The sequence below is a fragment of the Fukomys damarensis genome, unplaced genomic scaffold (genome assembly GCF_012274545.1).
Source record: "Fukomys damarensis isolate Sample0158 unplaced genomic scaffold, DMR_v1.0_HiC HiC_scaffold_17, whole genome shotgun sequence".
NCBI lineage: Eukaryota > Metazoa > Chordata > Mammalia > Rodentia > Bathyergidae > Fukomys > Fukomys damarensis.
The window spans coordinates 53,776,934-53,796,508 of NW_022900929.1; the positions used below are offsets into that span (position 1 = coordinate 53,776,934).

Consider the following 19,575-nt stretch of genomic DNA (forward strand, 5'->3'; position numbering starts at 1 on the left):
GGATCAGGCCGGGCCTACCTTCCCGGCGCTTGAGCAATTGCTGCTGGGTCGGGAGCAGGCGTGGTTCTCCTTCCCGCGGTGGATCAGGCCCGGCCTACCTTCCTGGCGCTTGAGCGATGGCTGGTGGGTCGGGAGCAGGCGTGGTTCTCAACAAAATTTCAATATAGTGTATTTACCATTTAATGGCTCAGACAGAGTGAGGATGCAAGACCCCTGGTCTCAGTTAGCTGATGGCTGAACCCCATGACACTGACTGACCTCGGGTTGCAAGGCCCAGATTGAGTTCCCCAACCTTCTGAATGGTTGAACTCCACAACGTTCTATTACAGGTTTCCCACGCCCTTTCTTTAAAGATGTTCAAAGTTGGGAACTCAGAAAAATACCCTTGATAACCACCTCTGCCTCTGCAGAGTGGGTCCAAAGACTGGCACAGTCAGGAGGTCTGAGTGTGTGTGTAGGGGGGAACTTTTGGGAGTTCAGGGGCACCCTAGCAGCTACCTTCTGGCGCTTGAGCAATGGCGGCTGGGTCGGGAGCAGGCGTGGCTCTCCTTCAAGCGGTAGATGGGGCCCAGGCTACCTCCCTGCGCTTGAGTGATCTAGCTTGCTTTCCTTAGGTATTATGTGTTAGATAGGTTTTTGTCCCATAAACCCTATTAAATTTACAAAGTGGAATATTTGTAATGTTTCATAGTAACATAGAAGGATTTATCATAGTTACTGGGAGAAAGGAGATGGAATCATAATCCCCTCTCATCTTTCCTTTCGCTGCTAAATGATACCACGCGATAGAATTGGGGCCTGAAAATGAGGTGAGGCCGGGAAATGCCACTCTTAGCTTTGCCATCAGCCAGTCATTAGAGTGTCGTGAGAAAGGAGTCTTGTTCTTTCAGTGAAATAGTTCTAGAATAGTGGTGTCTGTAACTAGAATAGGGAAAGGAATGGTAAAGAGAACAAAAAAATGCCAGTAGTTATAAGAACGAAAAGGAATTCATCTTGTGTTCTGTATGGTCATGTGGTAGATATTCCCAGATAATGGATTTTTAAGGAATAAAAGCTGTATGCGGTTTCATAAAAACTTATGGTGAAGGGTTGGGATTCAGCTCAGTGGTGCACAAAGTCCTGAGTTCAATCAAAAAAAGAAAATTATGGTGAATGTTTAAATTTTAAACATCATTGCAGTAAAAGATTTCCATTAAGTCCCCTCACAGTTACCCTTCTTTACTCTGAACATACCCCATCATTCTTGCCTTTTTGTGAAGCAGTTGTGGAAGTTGTCTTTATTGAGTGTCTTCACTTATGCTATCGTGGCTGCCTTGATGTCCTGAATCAATTTAAAGCATTTATATTTCATGGTCATTTTGACTTGAGGGAAGAGCCAGAAGTTGCACAGGGCAATGTCTAGTGAATGCAGTGGATAAGGAGACACTGTTTTCACAAGCCTGCCTTTGCTTGAATATCACTCGGCAGCAGCATTCACCATACTTTGGGTCATACCTCACGAAGGTACAAAAGAGGACAGAACTGCTTCAGAATGACTAGAATGATAAATGTATTTGAAGTGGAGGATAGTATTTGGGGGGGGTTAATGACAATATGTCTTTTACTGTAATAAATTCTCTTTAAAATACATATTTTTTTTTGTCAGCCCTTGTAATAATACCTGTACTTTAATGAGCCTTAAGAATTGTCTGTTATGGTAAAGGAAGGAACAAACTAGTTTCAGAAAGTATTCATTCCTTTTTGTTGTACTTTTCAAATCTAGTGGGTTATAGCTAGATTTCTAAAACATTCTGTGTATATGTATGATTTTAATTTGATATAAATTTTGAGGCAACATAATAAAAAAAATGAAGTAAACAGCCTATTGTCCAGTGATATCCCGAAGTTTGGCAAAACAATTTAGAATTTTAAATATCAGGTTCTCCCTTAGAAAGCTCTTATAAGGGAATTCTTGACAAATTCATGGATGAGTTTATATTCACTGTACACTGTCTATATTTTCAATAATAGCCTCCTTTTACTCATTTATTATTGATATTATTGAAGCTACTACAAATTTTATTATCTTGACCTTGTAATTTTGTTGTACAGTTTTTAAGTTGTTTTCTGTTTTTTGTTTTTTTGGGTTTTTTTGTTTGGTTGGTTTTTGGTTTTGTTTTGTATTGTTTTGTTTTTTTTGAGACAGGGTCTCACTGTGTAGTTGAGACTGACCTGGAACTATGTAGCCCAGGCTGGTCTCCAACTCACAGCAATCTTCCTGTCTCAGCCTCTGGATTGCTGGGATTAAAGGCATGTGCCACCATGCCTGGCTTCTGTGTTATTCTTATTTTAATGGTATTCTCTTTTGAGCCCTCCCCCCCTTTGTTTTTGGTGGTATGGTTTGGTTTTTTTTGTTTGTTTGTTTTGGGGTTTTTTTTGGGGGGGGGGTTCAGACAAGGTCTCAATATGTAGCCCAGGCTGGCCTCACACTTGAGGCAATCCTCCTGCTTCAGCCTCCCAAGTGCTGGGATTACAGGCGTGCACCACCATGCCTGACTGAGCCTGTGTTTTATAAAAATAATCTATCTTTGGAATTATAGAAGTTCCTTCTCAATATTTTCCCTCATTTCAGAAATTTGAGAAAAGACTTGTAGATATTAACTCTCTGTCCAAAATGACTAAATATATACTAATCAACAAATATATTTTCTTTCACAAAGCATATACAAAAGAAACAATAAATTGTTATTGAGGAAAATATGATTTTCCCTACTCTTTATATGTAGTGAAATTGGAGTATGACCAGCATTTGAATCTTAAAACCCTACTTCTACTCTGGTAACCTTGAATAAATATATGTTTCTTTGTGTCTGTTTTGTCATCTTTAAAATTAGACTAATAATTCCTAGCTTGTATTATCTCATTTGGAGAATTAAATGAGCTAAGAAAAGGTAGTTTTTGAATTCTGTTCTTTTTATGGAGACTCTTGATAGGTCACTTGTATCTATTTTGTTTAAGGTTCTAGAGTTGGTTTGTTATAATATGCCCTGAGGTTCTCTATTTAAATTTTTTGAAAACTATCACTTTAAGTAAAATGCACATGATAGGTACTGGTTCACTTATTCAGGTTAGACAATCTTTACCTAAATCTTTTTTTCTTCAATTTTGCTCCCTCAAAATTAGTATACTGAAGTATTGTTTACTTTTGTGTAACAGCTTTATTGAGAATATAGTTCATGCATCATATATGTACCTATCTAAAATATATAATTTAGTGGTTTTTATTACATTTACAGTTGCTGCAGTCACAATCATAAACTAATTTTAGAACCTTTTTGCATCTCAAAAATATAAAACCCTGCCCATAACTAATCAAATTGAGTTGCTTTTGGACTCAGTTTTTATTGTTTCTAAGAAATAGAAGTAAGTTAATACATCAGCAAAGGAAAAATGTCAAGTGTGTGTCCCTACCAGTGGACCATGTTTTTTCACTGATTTATGTAATTACAGTCAGTAAAGTCTACTATGGCATGTGGCATAATCTTTTTACATCTAGGTGTTTTTTATATTTTTAACCTGTAGGAATTTGTACTTTCATGACCTCTAAAATGACTTCTTGATTGCTCTTAGCTTCAAAATTCAGTAAATTTAAATACCTGTTATGAACCAAGTACTATATAAACCCCTGGGGTTAGGCAATTAATTAGGTAGATTCTAAAGAGTTTTTTTGAGGAAGATGACATTTGAACAAAGAATAGTAATATAAGATGGCCATTTTTATCATGGAGAGCTATATAACATCCTCTTGGTACACAGATGGTGAGTTCTAGTTAAAGATTGGGGGAGAGGCAGGAAAGGAAGAAAACAGAGCAGTTTCAAAGAAATTAGACCTTGGAAATGAGTAGCATTCACTGGGCAAATGATAGAGGAGGAATATATCTTAAAAAGCTTAAAGAATAACCTAGATTTAAAGAACACCCAGTGCTTAGAAAATACTAGAGGTTTTTGATAGGGCTACAAGTAACTGAACCTAGTAAATAATTCTAGAACAGAAAAGGTTGACTAGGTCAGATTGTGACAGTCCTAAAAGTCAGTTTAATGGCATGTTTTATTGCTTTTCCCCATTCCTGACTTTAATATAAATACAACATCTTTTCCTTATCTAATATTCCTATTAAGATAGTTCCTACTATCATCTTAGTTCCCTATGAGTTTTCTTTGACTTCTTTCACTACTCTTCTTCCTGTGTCCTTTCTTATGTTAAATATTAAATATCCAGTTTTTCCTCCATTATCTCTTATATTTCTTCTGTCTATTTTTAATATTTTTAGGACTCTGTCATACCTAAGACTTCACTTCTTACCTATTTTAATATTCTAAGTAGTTTTCTATAGTAGCTAAAATAGTTCCACAGTGCCTGTATTGGTCCGCTTTCCCTCTGCTGGACATAGACTCAATACTCACATATTAAAAGTAGAGAAATTTAATTTGGCTCATGGTTTCAGGAGTTCTATCCATGGTCAGCCAGCTCTAAGGCAGAAACATCATGGCAGTTGGGCAGAGCAGAGCAAAGACGATTAGTTCACAATAGCCAAGAAGCAGATCAGGGGAACAGCACCAGAGAGGAAAGGGAAGAGAATCACAGAGACCCCAAGCTCATGCCTTCCTGACCCGCTGAGACACATCCAGAAGTATGCTTTACTAACCCTCTGGGCCAATCAGGTTGACAAAATTAAGGTTAACCAACATTTCCTACCCCTTGTTATTTGACATCCAAATACAGCTCCGCCAATACCACAGTTGATATGATAGATACAAACTCTTCTTACATATTGCTAAGGGATAACATCTGACCCATGATCTCCACAGAATTATAAAACTAATACTTAATCACCAAGTAAAGACAATAGCAAGTTCTTAAGTCTACCTGACATGATACAACTGTCCTGCGTATAACTAAAAATGTAGTAATCCTTTCCTAAACTCTTAACAGTCCTAGCATTGCTGAAGAAAGCCCAAATCAGTCTTCTGAATCTCAAAGCAAACTCAGCTGTGAACTCCTATAAAAATAAAAAACAAGTTATATAATCCCAAGATACAATGGCCCAGGGTAATCATTCCCATTTCAAAAGAAGAAAAGAGGGCTGGGGATTCAGCTCAGTGGTGCTGCTGCCTGCCTAGCAAGTGCAAGGTCCTGAGTTCAGTGCGTACCAAAAAAGAGAGAGGGGGGGGGAGAGGGAGGGAGGGAGAGAGAGAGAGGAAAGTGGGTACAGAAAACAAAGCAAGACCAAAACTGGGGAGAACAAACATTAGGTCCTGTAGATCTGCATCTGGCATCCAGGGCACATGGTAATGAACTGAGTTACAGAGGGCTTAGGCTAGGGTCCACTTTAAGGCTGCAGCTTTCCTCTGCACATGTTCCAGGTTCCTGGGATCTTCGTTATATGTTTGGCTTGACTCCCATAGCCACACACACTGTACAGTCAGGGGCTCCTTGCCTGGCCTCTCAGGCCTTCCTTTGAAATCTGGTGGAAACCTCCTTTGCCCTCACAGTTCTTATATTCTTCATACCAACAAAATTAGCTTCATGTGGACAATGCCAACATCTGCAGCCAATACAGATAGTAGCTGGGCCTCCTTGGTCTCTGGCTGTGGCAACCACTGTGTGTCTGGATGGTTGAGCACTGAAATGAATCCTGGGAACCAATTCCTTGGCCTTCTCGAGCAGGGGTCCTGGGGACTTTTGTCTCAAATGAAAGGTTTACACTTTTGCATCAAAAGATGGGTAAGATCTTGCTGATTTTTGAGGTGCCTTCAATGCAATCTCCTTCTTGTACCCTTTTCAAGAAGAAAATACTTGGTTTCTTTTAATGTTGCTTTTCTCTTCAGCAACCATACTTTTTGGACCCAACTTTATACATGATTGCTTTTGGCACAAATTTGTTTTTCAAATTTTTCTATTTTGCTTTTTCACCCACAGTTTTTGTTTTGTTTTGTTTTGTTTTTTGTACCAAGGATCAATCTCAAGTCCTTGCACATTCAAGGCAGGCAACAGAACCACTGAGCTAAATCCCTGGCCCTTACCCATAGTTTTTGCTATAAATCTGGCTAAAAACAGCCAAGCAATACCCATGTCACACCCTAAACATAGAACTGCCTGAAATTTTGTCCAGTACCCCTAATCTCAGTCTCCTGAAAAGTCCCAGGATGTGGACAAAACTTAGATTTTCTGCCTAAGTGCACCACACATAGCCTCTAGTCCATCTGCCAGGGGAGTCCTTTTTCCCTAGCCTTTATTGTTTGCATTCCTATCAGCATTCTTATCATCTGAGCTCTGACCAGAATCGTGAACCACACTCGAGCTTTCTCTAGCCCACATCTCCAGACCTTTCCAAATTCCTCCTTACAAACCAGTCCCAAGGCTTCTTCTCAGCCATACAGTCACAGCCACTTCCTCTCTAGTAGGAATTTTCTGTGTTAGTAAACTTCACCAATGCTTAACACAATACCTAATACCCACAGCTTAAAGGAAGCAAATTAAAGGTTTAATTTGGCCCGATTTCCAAGGACTCAGTCCAGAATCATCTGGCTTTAAAGTAGCAACCTCATGGCGTACAGGCATATGGCAGAGCAAAGATGCTTAGTTCAAGGTGGCAGAACTGGTATAGAGCCAGCCAGAGAAGAAGGGGTGAGGGACCAGGTACTACAGACCTCAAGGTCACATCTTCATGACCCACCCAGACACAGTTCTTCTTGTGCTTCACTAACCCTTTCAGTGGATCCCAAGCCAATCAAGCCGACAGTTAAGATTAACCATCACAGTTTCTACATCAAGAAATCTGAAGAATATGTACAGCCAGGGGTTTTATAATAAGGAAAACAGTTTGCTTCATTAGTTTTTATCAAGTTGCTGGCAAGGAAATTCTGTTGTTGTCTATACTACTGAGTGAAATAAAAGGGCAGAAGAATATAGTATATTACTTTTTTTTGTGTCGGAGGAAGGATGTTAAAATATAGGTCCAATTTGCTTATATTTGCAAAATGGAAATGTAGAATTAATAAAATTAATGCCTACTGAAGCAGGTGGAATTGGGGTAGAAAAGACTGGTGAGAGCTGAGATTTCTCAATATCTTTCTGTGTTGTTTTTATTTTTCAACTATCTGAATATTTTATCTATTTAAAACTCTGCCCTATGAGTCACTGCAGGGGTGGAATTAAGAATACTCTGATTTACTGTTGTCCATGTATAATAGTCACTCATTAGTATACTGTTTAGATGTCTATGTTCCTGTGTGCCTTAGTGTAATTTGTTTGAAATGAGCTATATCTTTGTCCCCAAATCATTTTCAAACTTCATCACTTCTGGGCCAGGGATTTAGCTCAGTGGCACCACGCCTGCCTTGCAAGTGCAAGGTCCTGAGTTCAATCCCTGGTACCAGAAAAAAAAAATTCATCACTTCCTCTATAATTATTTTATTAACATAATGTATTTATGTACATTTTTATGTATATTGCTAAGTATCCAGATTTATGCCATGAGTGTTCCTGTTCCTTTTTTGTCAATACTTTCAAGTTAGAAAGAAATGCATTTTCTCTTCTTTAGTATCAAATACAATTTAATAGATACTTGAAACTTTTATTTACTGTGGATCAGTGATAGCCACCTGGTCTGTTAGAACAAATAGCCCACTATAGCATGTGTGCCATACGTTCACCTCTATTGCTCTAGAAGGTGCTCATGTGTTACTTCATTTGGACACTTTTAATCAACAAGATTTTAAATTAGAAAAGATATCTTTTTTTAAGAAACAGTGGCAAAGTTTATTTGAAAAAGTAGAAGTTAAGAGTGAGAGAGAAACTGGCTCTGCAGAGCAAGCTCAGGCCAAATAAAAGAGGAAAAAACAAGATAAAAATACACCAGGAGGAAGCAGGGTAAGCTATCATGAGGAAAGCCACAATAGCCAGAAAAGATATCATTTGGAAAATTTTTACTACTTTTCCATTATGTAAAACTTCAGTATATTAAAAAGGAGAATTAAGAATGTTTTTTTAAAAATTAAAAATAAATTAGGGTGGCTTCTGTCAGGTAAGGTGAAAAATACAGATTTGCACACTCAAAGAAATAAATATAACATGATCACTTGACATTAATTTGCATGGAGTACAGTTTGTGTTCTAGTTATGAATAAAATCTGAAATGCATAGTATTTTTACTAGTGTGTGTGTGTGTGTGTGTGTGTGTGTGTGTGTTTGTATGTGTGTGTGAGACAAAGCTGATTCTGTTGTGGGAAACAGTATTGCTTTGCCTTTATTTTTTATATTAAGTATATGATCAAAAGTTAGAAAATTTAAATTCTACTAGGAAGAAAACATTTATTTTTAAATTGATCATAGAAAACAAAAATTTGTAAGCAAGAAACTCAGTATATTTTTATTAACGTACTCTCATCTAATGTTTAATTTTGAGACAGACAAGGAAGCTGGATGTATATTTTGAATATGAAGAAAAGATAATGAGCAAGACTACTCTGGATAAATCTCTTCTAGATATAATATCAGACCCTGATGGTAAGTACTGTAAATGTGTGGTTAATATGGGTATCACAGCTGATGCGTCGAGCATTTTTCAATGTGAGCATAATTTAAGGAGGAATATAATGTTTCTGACAGTCAGTGCTAATGCCAAGGTAATAATATTAGTTGTTTTCTGTTGAAAATTTTTCAGCATAGCAATTCCTCAAGTGGAAAATTATTTGCATTTTATTTTATTAAACTTTTCTCTGATAGTATTGTAAAACACTTTTTATATTCATTTGTTTAATATATCTAAAGTCCAGTACCTTTCCTTTTCAAGAAGATTAGAATAGTGTCTCTGATAATGTTTCCTAAGTACTTTGGTTTACCCCAGAGAGTTTCCCAAAAGTATCCTAAGTTAGATTTTACATATCTAGGAAATTCACTTTTAAGAAACCCTATAACCATTCCCTTTGTGTTCAAATATACGTTAAATATTCTTAAAGCAAAATATATTTATAATTAACAAATGTAATTATAGATTTTAATTATACTGATGATGGCATCTATATAGTGCTTTAGTCTCTAAAATTTTTAATTTTAGAGATATTTCATTCAGTTCAAAATAGTTTTGAATGCAAATCTCAGTTTTCCAACATGAGTGAAAGGCCCAGGACCCATTTTTGCATGTAAGCTATTCAAGTTGGAGCAGGATAACTGAAGCCAAAACTTTCTGGCTGGAGCACAAAAAAGGAAGGCCAAGGAAATAGGAAAATACCAGAGAGCTTGTAGAGAGGAAGGAGCTCAGGAAAGCATCTCTGTGAAGTTGTTTATGAATTTTGTGGCTGATCCATGAACTTCATGTGAATAAATCTGATCCCAAGAACATTCCAGAGACTGAAGTAAAGGTCTAGGTCACTTCCCAGTTCCCAGATTGTCAACTAGCCGGTGGGTTAGCTCCCAAGAGCACTACAGATGGTTTTGAAAATAGAAGAATTGATGGAAGCACAACTCAGAATGGTAGGGGCCGGGGATTTAGCTCAGTGGTACCGCTGCCTGCCTCACAAGTGCAAGGTCCCGAGTTTGATCCCCGCTACCAAAAAAAAAAAAAAAAAAAAAAAAAAAAAAAAAAGAATGATAGGGAACCAGTCTGGATAATGCAGAAATATCATCATTCTGCTAGGATTTGTACAAAACCCTGAGTTTCATGACCTCATATTCAAAATGTTGTGGATGTCAGTAATGAACACAACAACTCAAAAGAACCTGTTGTTGTTTATTTTACCGTTCTTTGTCATACTTAGGGAGCAAGGGCAAGTTGGAGAGTGTCTAGATTCCCAGTCGTCATGTTTTGAAAAAATCTACTAGTTTTATTCTGTAATATTTATATAATAGTTCTGAGTCCTTACATCTTAGAACTGTGGAGTGAGAGGAATAGCTTTATTTGTTCAGACCAGCGCTTGCTTCCAATGTTCATCCTGCAAAAGGTATAAAGAATATATGAGTTTCTCTGGACAGTTAAGGCTTTGGAAAGAACAAGGCATTCACTACAAGAAATTTCTTTGAAATCTTAACATTTTATCTTAAAGTATGAGGCAAATATAGTTTACTGTATAATATTTATTTTATGTAAAAGTATGGTTTTCCCAAACCTTGTAGTAATATAAGTCACCTCTGAAAGAGGAGACTTCTGCTTAGGGGCACCAGATAGGGGAATATGTCTTTAGGCTTATCTAGATGATTTTATTTAGCAAGCAGATTTCATAACTGCATACCTAGAAAGTCTGTACACCTGGTTCCCCAGACATTCCCATTTTTATTACCAGTTGTCTTTATGTAATTGTGACTAACACCTACTTGCCATGTCAAAAGTGCCCTGTTTTAGAATTATTGTTGCCCTGCTATAGTCATTCTGTTCTTTGGAGCATATATCTTAAAAGCTAAATCTTAACATTCTAGATCGTTTGAAATACAAAATAGTGGTTTTTCCATAATCACAGCCCTCCATTCCCATATCTAATTTTTTCCATATTTTTATTTTACATTATTGTAATTATAGTACTTATTACCTGTTGAATCAAAAACTATTATTTTGGCTTTTTCACATTTATATATGCCTTGAATTTTAATGAACTTGTAAATGTTCACTGCATAATAACCACAATTAATGAACGTTTTCTTTTTTAACTTTCTCCTATGTAGCAGGAACTCCGGAAGATAAAATGAGGCTGTTTCTTATCTATTACATAAGCACACAGCAGGCACCTTCTGAGGTATGATCTCTGTAGTTATTAGTAGAAAAGGGAAATGTTTATTTGCAGAACTACTGCAGATAGAATTTCAGAAGTTGAAGTAAATCACTATGGTTAAATATCTACTTCATTCCTATCTGTAAAAGAAAAACAATTTGTTAAGGCTGATTCTCTTTACTACTGACTTTTATAGCAATATTTATTTTCACCAGGGGAAACTGTCCACTCAGGAAATGTCTGAACACTTTTAACTTGTTGGAATCTGAATTGAATTCAAGTGGCCAGAGTCTTATTTATGGAAAATAACTATTCTAAACTAAGTTAACTATTCTAACTAAGTTAACTAAGTTGGGATCTTGTACCTTTACATGATATGTCTTGGTTCTTACTTTTTCCCCATACCCCTGCCCTCCCTTCATTCCCATCACCTTCCCTATTTACAAAGATTTTGTTTCCATTTTTTCCTTTTTTCACATTTTTGATACTGATTATGTCAGTTCATAAACTTCAGTGAAGACTTAAGAAGTGTGAGGAAGATTATGACTATTAATAACAGATTAATAGCCCTGAAAATCCAAAGTAATGAAAATATCTGGTGGTGAACTTAAGTTTCTCTCTTATAACATTTGCATAATGGAGTCACTAGGAGAATAGGTTCCTTAAATTTTATACAAATTCATCTAGATTTACTCATCACAAAATTTTTTTGTTTTATTTTGGTTTTTTGGGGGGGATTAAGCAAATGACAACTGTGTTTCATAAAAGCTTAATTTTTATCATTTAATTATTTTCTTATTTCAGGCTGATTTGGAGCAATATAAAAAAGCTTTAACAGATGCAGGATGCAACCTTAACCCTTTACAATACATCAAACAATGGAAGTAAGTTTCATTTTTCTTCTTTAATTCCTGTTATTTAAGATGAGGACACACGGTTTTGTTCTCCCAAAACTGGAACACTAATAAGGAAAAGGAACAGTGGAATGGTGGATTCTTATATACAGTGGCATGGCATTTCCTTATCTGACCCACTCTATGCACAGTGTAAAATTATATAAAACTCTTTCTTAGACAAGTTTTACATTTTCTCCACTAATGACAGGGGAAACAGTTAAATACTGAAATGTTTTAGACATCTAAAAGGCCTTAAAAAGAATTCTTAATTTCCCTATTAACTGGATAAATGTAGATTAATATAATTGCAAAAATTTACAAAATATTGTCCCAAGGAAACAGGAAGATTATTAATGGGTATATTCATACTCTGCTATTAGAATTATAAGTTTTTACAGTTTTTTAGATATAAGTTTTTCAAAATAGCTTTGACACAAAAGATGTAGAGTAGCCAAAGCAGTCCTAAACAAAAGGAATAATGCTATATACTTCACAATACCAATTTCAAAATATATACAAAGCCATAGTAACAAAAACAGCATGATATTGGCACAAAATTAGAGAGGAATGGAAAAGAATAGAGGACACAAAAACAAGCCTACACAACTCCAGCCATCTGACTCTGAACAAAGAGGCCAAAAACACATGCAGCCTCTTCTAACAAATGATACTAGGAAAACTGGATATCCATATAAAAAGGATTAAACTAGATCCCTGTCTTTCACCCAGTATTAAAATCAATTCAGAACAAATCAAGAGGTCTAGGTATAAATTAAAAGTACATTGAGAATTTAAGCACAATCAATGACTATAATCGAGAATACAAAATACAGTAAATGCTGATGAAGATGTGGGGAAACAGGTACCTGTCTACACTGTAGGTGGGAATATAAACTAATATTGTCTACTATTGAAATCAATATGGAACCTCCTCAAAAACTAGAGAAATCATTTGATCTCAAAATATTTCAGAAAGAATTAAAGATAGCATACTTTAGTGAAATGTGCATTCCTGTTTTTATTGCAGTACATTTCAAAATAGCTAAACTGGGAACAGTCAACGAAAGAAAAAGTGGTGTATATATACAAATTGAAATAATACTTAGCCGTTACAAAGAAAGAATAATGTCATTTTCAGAAAAATGGATGGAACAAAAGACCATCATGTTAAGCAAAATAAACCATACTCATAAAGTCATGTATGACATGTTTTCTCTCATGTGGAATCTTTATAAAAAGAGAGAAAGAGATGACAGGAAAGGAGACTGTTAGAGATGAAAAAAAGGATCAGGGGAAGAGGGAACAGAAGCAGGAGTGGGGAGAATGAAGCCAAAAACAGTCAACATGCATGTACCAGTACGCCAAAATGAAGACCATTATTGTATATAACTAATGTGCACTAATACATTTTTTAAATAACTTGGACCTAATACTTCTATTCTTAAGGATTTATCGCAAAGTAATCATTGGAGTTGTAAAATCTTAGAAGCAATTGTAATGATGCAGTTTTTAAAACCCACCTTAATGTCTAACAATAAGATTAATAACCACCCAGAAAGGAAGATTAACAGATAAATTGTAGTATTTCCATAAAATAGAATATAATTGAGTCTAACAATTATGTCATAGATGACATTGGGAAATGTTCGTGTTATTTGGTAAGGTGGAGAAAGCTGTTTACAACATTGATAAATACTGATGGCCCTCCATAATCTTGAGTTCCAAATCTACAAGTTGAAAATATTCAGGAAAACAATCCCTGAGATGTACATACATACTTCATTGTAGTTATTTCCATACAATACAGCACAACAGTTATTTATATAGCATTTACCATGGATTGCCTATTATAAGTCATCTAGAGATTAAAGTACTAAAGTGTATGGGAGGATGTGTGTGGGTGCAAATACCAAACTACTGACTTGAACAGCCACAGGGTTTTGTATTCTTTAGGGTCTAGGAGCAATTCCTTATGAATGCTGAAGCCTGACTCTATTTTCTGATAGTGAGAGTGAGCATGATAAGCAAGGAGAATATGCAGAACAATGTGAAAACTAAATTTAATCATTACAGGATTGTTCTCTTAAGTCAGCAAGTCTCTACCTCACTTCTTGTCCTTAATAATCAGACAGAAAAAAACTGTGAAGTTTGGGATGCATTTGTATTCTTTAAAGATTCTCAGTGTTTCAGTATTAATTGTACTATATATTATTTGAAAAAGTATCTTTTCAGAAAATACCTGCATAGTAGAAATTAGAGTTAGTCACTATTTTAATACCATGATAGTAATGACACATAGACTCCTTTTAATAATTTCATTATTTCATAGGGCTTTTGCCAAGATGGCCTCAGCTCCTACCAGCTATGGCAACACCACCACTAAACCAATGGGGTAAGTGTTTTTAATAATGCCAATCAAATCATTGTACTCCGAACTCTAGATTTTCGTGCTTTTAAAAAACCTAATGTCTGACACTTGTAATACAGAGTGCTTTCACAATGTACAGAAAAAAATGTCAGTGTGTCTTTCCTTAGATGATTTAAAATCTCTCTAAAATGTAATATCTTACATGCTGTGAAATTGGCTTCATATGATTTGTTTTTAACACGTTAAATTTTTCATTTTTGAACATACCAGAAGGTTAAAACTATTTCTGTATCAGTGTTGCTAATTAATGTGGACTTGAGGCTAAGTCCCCAGGGCCAGGGACTTTTTATTTCAGAGTACCTTTAAAGTTTGTGTGACTTTCAGAAACTCTGAACAAGGTAAATCTGATTTCTCTTTTTGGTACTCTGCAAGTTACAAATTTCTAACTTATTTTTTAGAGCTAGAATGAAGTAGGAAGCCTAGAAGAAGACAGATTTGTGCTGACCACTCATTGAACTACTGGTTCTAATGAAACAATTTTCCAAAAACAAAAGTCCTGAGAAACTTTATACGGGACAGAATGAGTGCAGTTGACCTCACTCAGATGGTGCTATGCAGGGTCACTCCCTTCAGAATTGCTGGTGCAGGGAATGGCTCCAGAGCTATGCTTCCCAAAGGTTACTTTCTCTTATTTCTGTTAATGAAGGATTTCCATCCTGTCCCCTCTCCATTTCAGGGGAAGGTAAACACAAGATAGGGAAAAGGAATATATTTTTGGAAAATGATTCCCACATTTTTAATAGTATAGATTTTCCAGTTTCATGTTTTAAAATTTTATGAAATATTTAAATAAAGCTTATTAGATTTGTATATAATTTTTTAGTTAGGAATTATAATAGAAACTGTTATGAGAAAATCTTGAATAATTTGAAGGCTGTCCCTAACTTTCTAGTAGCAGTGAAGAATTACTGTTCTTTGCCACAGATCATCCTCTTACTCCATGTGAGAACCCTTTTTTTTTTTTTTTTTTTTTTTTTTGTGAGAACCTTTTTAAACTATAAAAATAAACTAAGTATGGCAAGTCCTCTTTTGAAGTTGTTTATGTAATTAACTCCATGTGAGAACCTTTTTTTTTTTTTGTGAGAACCTTTTTGAACTACAAAAATAAGCTAAGTATGGCAAGTCCTCTTTTGAAGTTGTTTATGTAATTAAAATTTCAGATTAAAAAAGTCTCACTTTTTTGGTACTGGGGATCGAACTTGGGACCTTGCACTTGGCAAGGCAGGCGGTGGAACCACTGAGCTAAATCCGCAGCCCTTCAGATTTAAAAATTCATTAGAATTGAAGCAAAATTAATTATATCATGCTTCATATTTTTATATGATAGATTTTATTTATAAAGAGGGAAGATAGTATACAATGCAGGATTAGACCCAGTTACAGTGATGTAGAGACACCAGCAATATTTGATCTACTCATAACGTTAACCAGGCTTTTCCATAGTTTGAACTCCTACAGCAAGTTATTGATTATGGCTTTTTATTTCATTATTTTAGCATTAAGGCAATCAGAAAGGCAAGAAATTCTCAAAGTATAATTTGCTTAAAAATTATACTTAAAACTACACAATTAAAACTTTATTTTGAGAACAACTCTTTATTTTTTTTTTCAGCTTTTTTTTTCCCCCAGCTTTAATTGAGTTTATTGGTACATTTTAGGGATACAGTACAGTTACATTCATTGTTGGGATCTTGTACCGTTACATGACAAGTCCTGATTCTCATTTTTTCCCCTTACCCCTGCCCTCCCTTCACCCCCTCCTCCCCTCCCCATCTACAAACACTTTATTTCCATCTTTTCAACCTTTAGCTTTTCTTCCCATTTCTAAAAAAATGTCAGTAATCTTATTAGGATCTTATGTATTATTGCAGATTATTCACACCAGGGAAACTATTTTTATATTTTTAAATATTAATCAGAGTATTAAAAAACTTCAGTAGTGATACCCTAAGAAGCAAAAATTCTCAAGACTCTTCTGTTCATTGAAAACAAAGATGGTAGGTACAGTAATCATAGGCAAGAGGTGAATAACTGGACAAGTAACAAATGGAAGAAGCAATTTGTACTTAGTGTGGTCATCCACTTCTTCTGCTTTTCTAGCCTCTTATCACGAGTCATGAATACAGGATCACAGTTTGTGATGGAAGGAGTGAAGAACCTTGTGTTGAAACAGCAAGTAAGTACACTTATTTAGGGTTACACTAGTAACCCTAAATGCTGCCAGGCTGACTGCTGAGTTAAAGCAGTTTCTGGGCTTACTCAATAAATATTAGGAATAAAGTAAAATGAAAAAATCTTTCATTGATATATGTAAGAATATAAGTCAGAGTTCCATAATTTATGCTTTTTTAAAAAGAAATTTGTTCAGTTGGACTTTACTACCGTGTTTGTGAAAGTATGTTAATTGAAAAAGTGAATTTAACCTATTTATAATAATGAACTGCTCTATAGAGTATTGTTATAGCATATACTAAGAATATTAATAAGCTAATGAACTTCATAGTCTAAAGTTCTGTGTAAATTGAAAAAATTAGCTATTTTAGGTAGAAAATATATTTTCAGTAAGGAAATCATAGCTTGATTTCACATTTCATTTATTCTTAGTCCTTAGTTTTATATGCAGGACTTTTTTAGATGAGTTATGGGTCTGTGGTTTTTCTGTTACCAATGTATAGATTTTCTGCTTCAGAGTCATTGTTGATTTGGTTGCTTTTCAAAAAGAATTTGCTTTTTACTTTTTATTGTAGAACTTTTCAAATATGCATTAGCTTATCAAACATTCCTGAACATTTCATTTCTCAGCCTTCTCCTATTCTTGTTTCATCTGCCAGTTTGTGTTTTTTACTCTTTTTGCTTTTACGGGAATATCATGTGGCAATTCTGAGATACATTATTTCATATAAATAGTCTGTAATGAGAAAGATTTTAAAACCAAAGAGGGTTAATCAGTTATCCAGATCAGTCGTTGGGTTTTTGTTTTTTGAGACACGGTCTCACTGCATTTCATTTTGGCCTTGAACTCACTATGTAGCCCATGCTGGCCTCAACTCACAGCGATCCTCCTGCCTCGGCCTCCCAAGTGCTGGGATTACTGGAGTGAGCCACCACACCCAGGTAGTTATCCAGATCTGAGTATTAAATATTTTAAGAAAAAATGAAACTCTTTTTCTGAACCTCCTCCACATTTTATCTTATGTTTTCTTACAGTATTTTATACTTTATTTGCATTTTACTACTTCTTGATAAATTGAGTACAATGAATTTTTCCCCATTTTTGGTTTTTCCACAGCACTTGAATAAAAGTAGGTTTCTAGTAGCCAGGCATGGTGGTGCACGCCTGTAATCCCAGCACTTGGGAAGCTGAAGCAGAAGTATCACCTTGAGTTTAAGGCCAGCCTGGGCTATATAACGAGACCTGTCTCAAAAAGAAAGAATAAGTTTCTAGTTCTAAACCAAGCTTCTATTCAAATGCTTTATTTAATGTTATTAAGTAAATAACATTTTATTATAAAATAGTGTAAACTCCTAATTTTTTAAAAATTAGTAGACGGATTACTTTCTAAACTTTCCCTTCAAATAAATTCAGATTATATTGTTTTGTGAATACTGGGGAACACTTTTTAGCTTCATTATCTTTTTAAGAAATTATTGTTTGTACCTCCCATTCTGTCTTCCTTGGTAAAGAGCTACCACTAAATATTCAGTCCATTATTTGACCAAGATATAGTCTCCTAACGATACCTGCAGGAGGTATCTAAGTTGGTGTACTGTTAAATATTATGCCAATACAAAAGTTTTATTTATAGTTTTAAAGTGTAGAAACAAATTATTTGTTAAGACTTCAAATTCTGTTGCATTTCTTAACATTGTAAATTATACTGCATTGACATAGGCAGTTTACTTTTAAAAGTAAAATCTAGAATGATCTGTGATTACCCTGTATCTGACATGTCTGGTACCATGGTGTTTTTAAAAAAAGGTTCAGAATTAAAGGAAATACGTAGTGACCAGGGTGTAGATAGTTCATTTTATATTTGGAAGAAGTCATATTATAAACAGTCCAGTGTGATCTTTTGTTGTTTAGAAAAAAATAGAAGGATATACATTTAAACTGTAAATGTTAGTTTTTTTCTGGGTATAGCCATCTGTCATTACTTACAATAAATTGCTATAATTGAAGTTTGGACTCAAAGAGCTTAACAATTTAATTTTCTCAGTAAATATTATCAAAGTACCACTCAGGAAAGTCCTTTTTCAACAAATAATTATTAAAACTCATAGGAATCATTTTTAAAGTTAGATTATCCTAATATTCAAAAATTTAGAGGTACTATCTTGAAAGTGGAGAATTTTTGAGCACTAAAAAGCAAAATTAAGTCAAAAGACTGCTAGAAATCAGTTCTTTTTTTATACTTGGAATATTATGAGTAACTTATATGCCTCTTAAATCTATAAAAATTGTTTTGGATTATTTTTATCTGAACAAACATTATAAGCTATAAATAAATTATACAAAAGGAACAGAATTAGCCATGTCCAGTTTTCTAGGTCACTTGCAAGAGCTTTTTATACTTTGTTATGTGGACAGTGTTTTGTGCATCACAAATATCAATTATCACATATAACTAGATGAATGACATTCACAATTCGAAATATATTTGTGTGAGGATAATTGTACAAGAATCTGATGAATATTGTAATACAAAATTGCATTTTAGAAGTCTTTTGTCTCACTTTTGAATTGTTTGCCTAAATAATTTCTCATTTAAAAATGAATTGTATATAAATTGTAAGTGGCAATCTACAGATTTCAAAAGTCTTAAAAGATAATTGCGGTGTATAGTCCTTAAGATTATGATTTAAGCAAGAAAACTATAAAAAATGTATGCAGCAGGAAATTTTAGCATTAGATGTTGAGCTTTATGAGCATTTTGTAATGTATATACAGATATCAAAATATCACCTTGTAAACCCTAAACATATATAATTTTTATTTATAAATCATACCTCAGTATATCTGAGGAAAAAATATTGTATTCATTTTAGGTATGGTTAATAAGTGTTATAGGTTTCTTTTGAAAGAATGTTGGTATATTGAGAGTATATACTGAAATATTTGTGGTTTACTAATGACTTTATATTGAAAACTTGTTTTAGAACATCTAGGGAAGGCAGGCATGGTGGCACATGCCTGTAATCCCAACACTTGAGGGGATGAGACAGAAAAATTGCCATGAGTTTAAGGCAAGCCTGGACTACATAGTGAGTTCAAGGCCAACCAGGAGTTACATCTGGGGGAACCTGTAATAGATAAAAGCATAGGCAAAATAAGATTGTCCATGATTTGCTAATTGTTGAAACTGGGTGATAGAAACATAGATGTGTTTTATTGGATTTATGTAATCTTGTTTTGATTTTATTGTCACTGTCATGCTTTGATCTTGAGGGGGAAATCACCTTATATATTTTATGGCTTCATCTGTAGTATGAGTGTTATACTCACGATGC

The 19,575-nt window shown here is 34.8% G+C and overlaps 1 protein-coding gene and 1 long non-coding RNA gene across 6 annotated transcripts in view; one reads left to right on the forward strand and one right to left on the reverse strand.

The window, feature by feature from the left end:
- The window catches only part of Scfd1 (sec1 family domain containing 1), a 99,983-nt gene that overhangs the window by 62,019 nt on the left and 18,389 nt on the right, over positions 1–19,575 (forward strand). For all 4 annotated transcript variants that reach the window (XM_010633549.3, XM_033765112.1, XM_010633550.3 and 1 more), the window contains 5 exons: positions 8,452–8,548; positions 10,697–10,767; positions 11,548–11,627; positions 13,969–14,031; positions 16,168–16,243. In XM_010633549.3, the coding sequence (XP_010631851.1) occupies positions 8,452–8,548; positions 10,697–10,767; positions 11,548–11,627; positions 13,969–14,031; positions 16,168–16,243 (387 nt within the window). The remainder of the gene's footprint in view (positions 1–8,451; positions 8,549–10,696; positions 10,768–11,547; positions 11,628–13,968; positions 14,032–16,167; positions 16,244–19,575) is intronic.
- Positions 9,785–19,575, reverse strand: part of LOC104868675 — a 69,415-nt gene continuing 59,624 nt past the window's right edge. For both annotated transcript variants that reach the window (XR_782069.2, XR_782070.2), the window contains one exon: positions 9,785–9,972. This is a non-coding gene — a long non-coding RNA (uncharacterized LOC104868675). The remainder of the gene's footprint in view (positions 9,973–19,575) is intronic.